Raw genomic sequence first — 6000 nt, 5'->3', positions numbered from 1 at the left:
TCACTTGATAGGTTGGTGTTAGTTGCGGGGGAGGGGGGACAACGAGAGAGCACCCTGAGCCCCACAATGGTTGAAGGCTTGGAGGACAAGGATGAAATCACTGCTGTTATACCACTAGGGACGTTCTTTCCTCAGTAAGAAGAAAAGAGTGGGCACGGGGTGAGTGAGGATGGGAGGGGGGGGGGGGGCGGGGGGGGGCGGGGAGGGTTCACTTCTGTACTCCTAACACTTAAGAGGCTAAGGCAGGAAGATCGCATAGACATTGAAGCCAGCCCAGGATAAAGATTCTGTCTCAAAAATCCAGATGAGAAACAAAGAAAAAAAAGAAAAGAAAAGAAAATGAACACATGCCTCTGAGTAAAACGGACATTATCTAAAGATAGAAGTCTTTGTCCTGAGACAAGTCTGTGCCAGGTTCACCCATTCCAATTGTAACTTGCCACCAGAAGCCTACAGTTTGTCCTAGCAATACCAAGTCATGATAGAAATTAGATGGCATCACCAGGGACACATGAACATGCAGTCATGGCCACAGGACGACCAGTTGCAGGGACCAGACACCTGTCCCCAGGCACAGGAACCTGTTGTCCTCAAGAGTCCACAGCAAGCTAGGAGTACCAGTGACAGCTGCCTTCCAATACCAGCAGGACCACGGCAAGTCCAGGAAGTCCAGAGAGAAACACTTTCCCTGAGGCTGGCTCAGTGTCTGCAGCTATGTGTGTGGAACCTAGGTGAAGAGCAAGGCCATGGAGAGATTGGGTGGAAAATGGGAAACAGTGAGCTGGCAACTCGGGGTGGGGGTGGGGCTTTCTATTTAGTCACTGGCACTCGTTCCTTGTCATCTGTGTCTAATCCCAGCTGTAGCAGTACCAGATCTCCCCCACACCCTGTCAGAATGGTTTTGAAATACACTCCCAATCTCCAGGTTTGGTGCTCCTGCTTGGCCCCTGCAGATCCTTAGTCCCCATCGGGTTCTACTGAAGCAAAAGCAAGGGATGTGACACCAGGAAACATCGGCTAGGTTAGGGGGACCGGGAGGTAAGGAAAGTTTTGTACAGGCTGTGTGTTGCTTCACACCTGGGCGGCTTCACACCTGGAACTGGAGGGGGGCTGTGCTAGCAGTGGTAATTTAGCCTAAAGCTTGTAGCAGGAAGCACTCGACAGCCGGCTGGACCACCAGGCAAAATCCAGAGGCCTGGGTCTGCATCTAGGACCTGAGAGATAGGGCCCAGTAGTCCAAAGCGCTGAATCAGGGCATGTTGGGTCTCCAAGGGAGGAAGTCCTAAAAGGGAAGGTGGTGTCTGCACCCTGCAGCCACCTGAGGATCCTGTGCCTTCTGTCCACGCCAACGTAGGAGGCGTGACCCACAGGCTCAGGGACTCAGGCCCACCTCACCCGGCTTCGGGCCCTGGGCTCACAGCCAGGCTTCCCTCTTAGAGCATGAGTGAGCAAGGGAGGTGGGGAATCGGCATCTGACGATCCACACGGGGGCAGTGACAGCACCCTCCCGCCCCGCAGGGAGGCGGAAGCAACAGGGCGGCGGCGCGCGCTGGGGAGTCGCGGCGCGCGCGCGGGGCCGGGGCGGGGCTGCGGCGCGCGCATGCTCACAGGCGCCCGTGACGCGCGGGGCGCAGCGGGCAGAGCCTGCTCCAGAGGCGCGGTGGCCGCGGGAGGAGCAGCGCGCGGAGCAGCGAGCGCAGGCCGCGCCGGCCCGACGGGAGCAGCGCTGGGCGCGGGCCGCCTCCTCCGAGCCACCTGCGCGCGAGCCGCGTCCCTTCCGGCGGGGCATGAGCGCGGAGGGGCCGCGGCCGCCCCCCGCGCCGCCCAGGCCGTGACCGGGCGGGGGGCGGCTGCACTAGCGTCCGCAGCCCGGGGGCTCGCGGAGCCCGGAGCGGCAACCATGGATTGCAGCCTACTGAGGACGCTCGTGCGCAGATACGTGAGTGGCGCACTGGGACTAGGGCTGGGGCCCGGGCCGGGGCCCGGGTCGGGGTCGGGATCCAGGCCGGGAACTTCCCGCCGATGGGTCCCAGCCGTGCTCCACCTGCGCTCGGCCAGGCCCACCCGGGTAGGCAGTTGCAGCCCCTTGGGTAAGGGGGTTAAGGGACATCCATCCTGGGGGCCGCGCTCTGTTGTAGCCGGGCGGGCCCGCTCGGGGCACAGGGACCGACTGGAAGATACGTTCAGGGCAGCGGGGGAGCGGGGAGCCTCCGCCGGGGAGTCCGAAGTGAAGTTTGCCATCTCTGAAAGTAGCAGCCAGGTCCGAGTGCGCAGTTCCCGGTCCCTCTGGCTGCTGCTGCGCGGGTAGTGAGGGTAGTGACCGAGCGTGCCTCACCAGGGGAGGCCGGGGAGGTGGCAGCCACGGGTCAGGACGGAGCAGAGGGGTGTGCACAGAAAAGAGGGATCTGCCCCGAGACAGAGCATCTTCTCCTGCGCTTGGCACAAGGACCTATTGTCCGGCAGCTGGCGCCGGGTGGTCACAGGTTTGAGGAGCGCGTGCCGGGAGCGGGCTTGGGTACCGAGGATCGACCAAAGCCGGCTCTAGTGAGCCGGACACTTGGCCTTAGATGTGGGTTTTTCCGGGGGGGCGGTGTACCCACTGTGTGGTTTTTTTTTTTTTTTTTTTTTTTTTTTTTTTTTTTTGTTAATTCCCTTCCCAGTTTGACCTTTCAGTAAGAAAAGAATGAGACTAGGAACTGAAGTTCTCCCCGGTGGAAAGTGAAAGGTGGAGGGGTGGTCGTCTTGTTCCCTGTAGAGACTCCGTGAGCATGCCAGCTTTTCAGGGTCAGAGGACACATGGTCCCAAGTGGGTGCTGTCTTTTACTTCCGTACTGCCCGCAGGGAGGCCTTCAGCTGTCTTACATTTCCTCAACTAGGTAAAATTTCAGGTTAGTTTCTTTGTTGTGCTGTTTTTTACTTTGAAGTGGCATTTTCTTCTAAATCTAGGAGGCAGATATTTCTTAAAGAACTTTCCCACTCGTAACTGTTTGATAATGCATCTGGAATGTAAATTATGGGATGTTATTCTTTCTGCTTATTTCACTTTTTTTTTTTTACCCCCTAGCTCGAAGTTTGTTCTCATGACTCCTCTGCTGTTTCCTGTACACACTACTCACATCTAGGATTTTAAACTCGAGTCTAAGCCATGAAGTTACTTTGACTTTTTCCACAAACAGTTAGGATTTTCCTTGGAATATGGCTGTCTTCCAAGATGTGAGATTATATTATATTTTCTTTTGTAAGATTGAATATTCTTATCTCATGGATTATGCAAACTTATTCTACAGAAATTAGTCTCTTGGGTCTTCTTCCTCTCCTTACACAGTCAGAATTCCTAAGACGATAAAGGCACCATAGCTCCCTCTGAGGCCTGAGGTTGCTAAAGATGGAGTCATCAGTCCTTGGAAGACATTGTCATGGGTATTTTGTCCTGGGTCAGTTCCCGGCACTGCGTACAGGCAGGTGAATGAAAGAACTCTTGTCTGGGCAACACCAGTGCATGCCACAGTATACATTGCTGTACATTTGAACAGTCATGCTGTTGTGGAGTGGCACACAGCTCATGCACCATGAGGTAGCCAGTGTGCCAGGACACAGTCTAAGTCATATTGTTCATCCTGAACATTTTACTGAGTGTGTGGAGAGTTAGTGACACTTCCTCTTAGGTGAGGTTGGGAGTGTGGACCCTTTGATAGGAAGCAGCAGAGCCTCTGGCTTAGGCTTGAGGATGCCTTCCATTTGCAGCAGAGTATCTGAGACAGGTGGCCTCCAGTTGTTCTGCTTCCGGTGCTTTTGTCAGAGGACAACAGCAACTTGTGCCTTGCAGTTCTTGTGTGGATTCAGTGTCTTCATCCAGAAAAAGGCTAAGAATGGGGCCTGGGTCCCAAGAGAGGCTCAGCAAGCTTACCATCACACACTGCTAAGGTTCCCCAGACCCTGGGCAGGCATTAGCCTGCGGCTGCCAGTGAGAGGTTAGCTGAATGCCCTGGTGCTGAGCAGGGTGGATGGCTTGGATACCCTTCAAAGACGTGACTTATTTGAGAGAATATCACTGTGTGCCTCTGGTTGGCCTGGATCTCACTATGTAGACCAGGCTACTAGTCCTGAACTCATAGCGATCCGCTTGCCTCTGACTTCCCAATGCCACCTGGCCCCAAGCCCTTGAAACTTTAAAAGGGGCGGGGGTGTTGGTTGGTTCCCAACCCCAAGGCTTCCCTGAAGCATCAGGAGGGAAGAATTGGTGGTGGATATGGTTTTTTGTTTTGCAAAGACAAAATAATTTAAAGCAAGGTGTGGAATACTGCTGCTTCGCAACCATTAACAGAGCTTCCTAGGCTGCTCCTCACAAAGGCCCTCTCCCTCTTGCCATCCTGGTTCTTGCAGAGGGGGATTTGATTTCCCCTCATATTTCTGTAGGTCAAGAGCTTCATTTCTCCATGCCTGAGTGATACATTTCTGAGTTTCTTAGGTTTTAGGGCTTGCCGGAGCTTCTGTGAGGCTCTGCCTTCCAGAATTTGCTTTGTGCGCAATACACTTTGTCCAAGACAGAAAACTTGGAAAACCTGAAGGCTTTCCTTTCTTTAATTTTCTTGGTGATATTTGGTTATGGAACCTAGGACTCCCTGAATGCTAGGCAAGTGCTCTACCCCTGAGTTAGATCCCCAGGTCTTTTTGAGACAGGATCTCCCTAAAGTTGCTCAGGTTGGCCTTGAACTCACTTTGAATACAGGCAGGTCTCAAGCTTATGGTCATCCGGTGTCAGCCCCAAGAGTAGTTGCAATTGTAGACCTGCACCGCCATGTCCAGCTGATTTAAATTTTTCTTTTATGCACACGGCCTCCTTGCCTGCATGTATGTAAGTACACCATGTTCCTGCCTGATGCCTGCAGAGGTCAGAAGAAGAACACCTGGGGCTCGAGTCTGAGCTGACGATTGCGAGTGGGTGCTGCAGATCAAACCTCTGGAAGGAAAAACAGTGGAACTCTTCACTGCTGAGCCTCCTCTGGAGTCTCTAATTTTTTATATATATTACAAAAAGATGGTTTTGGCTCCTGAGGACTTACTCTATACTTCCCCAAAAGATTAGAAATTCGTAAAGATGCAGATATATCATATCTACAACTACTACTACAGCAACTACTTCTTCCTCTTCCTCTTCTTCTTTTTTGAGATTGGATTTTACGCTGTAGCTCTGGCTGTTCTGGAATCAGTACATAGACCAGGCTGGCCAACTCACAGAGATCCGCCTGCGACAGTCTCCTGAGTGCTGGAATTAAAGGCGTGGTGCCACTGCCCTGGGCTTCTTCGTTTTTTATTACCAAGTGGTTTGAGTCATGGACATCGGGGTACACTATGAGCTTGCCTGTTCTAAGAGACTTAACTCACTGGCTCGCTGCTCCTAATCCAGCTCTGAGGATCCAGGCCTTCCTTCCTGTGTATCCCCCAGAGTCCGTATTCCCGGACACAAAGTGAAACCACTTAACCACCAAGGCCCTTCTGGTATTTGAAATAAGTGGTTCCTTAGGCATAAAATCCCAGGCTAATGGATGGTCTGTCTCCAGCATGGTGGTAGCAATCTATAGGGTGGACTTGTAAAGTTTATAATTAACACACACTTAACAAGGCAGCAGCTAGACAAGCTGGTCCAGCACCTGCCTGTCTTCAGGGCCTGGTGTGTTCTGATTGGACAATTCTGAGCAATCACCCTTAACCTTTATGTTTCATTCCTCGAGTTGAATCTTCCTCGTTGTTCTATGGAGCCCTATTGAATGTCTGCTCATTAGGACAAGCAAGCCTCAGATGCTTTTATTTTATGCCAGCGACTGTATTTCATAACCATGGGGAAAGAGGCTTGTATCATCACAGCTAGTTACGTTTCTAGAAATAAGAGCACTATCTTCACTTTACAGTTAGCTGAGATGGCATGACTGTTAACAGGCACATATAGTGTCTCACTACCCAGGAATTCTGTCTGCAGATGTGTTCCAAACTGAACATACA

General features: G+C 52.5%; 1 protein-coding gene across 4 annotated transcripts in view; it reads left to right on the top strand.

Moving 5' to 3' along the window:
• Positions 1–1783: 1783 nt before the first annotated feature.
• The window catches only part of Atp11a (ATPase phospholipid transporting 11A), a 106182-nt gene continuing 101965 nt past the window's right edge, over positions 1784–6000 (top strand). For 3 of the 4 annotated variants that reach the window (XM_027387840.2, XM_027387842.2, XM_027387843.2), the window contains exon 1: positions 1811–1939. Coding sequence is in view for 1 of the 4 variants with exons in the window: in XM_027387841.2 (XP_027243642.1) it covers positions 1901–1939 (39 nt within the window). In the remaining 3 variants the exon portion in view is untranslated. Of the gene's footprint in view, positions 1940–6000 lie in introns of all 4 variants that reach the window. The other variant, XM_027387841.2, reaches the window with a different exon arrangement.

This window comes from Cricetulus griseus (genome assembly GCF_003668045.3).
Source record: "Cricetulus griseus strain 17A/GY chromosome 1 unlocalized genomic scaffold, alternate assembly CriGri-PICRH-1.0 chr1_1, whole genome shotgun sequence".
Taxonomy (NCBI): domain Eukaryota; kingdom Metazoa; phylum Chordata; class Mammalia; order Rodentia; family Cricetidae; genus Cricetulus; species Cricetulus griseus.
Note: the sequence above shows the minus strand (reverse complement) of the source record. Positions and strands in the feature narration are given on the sequence as shown.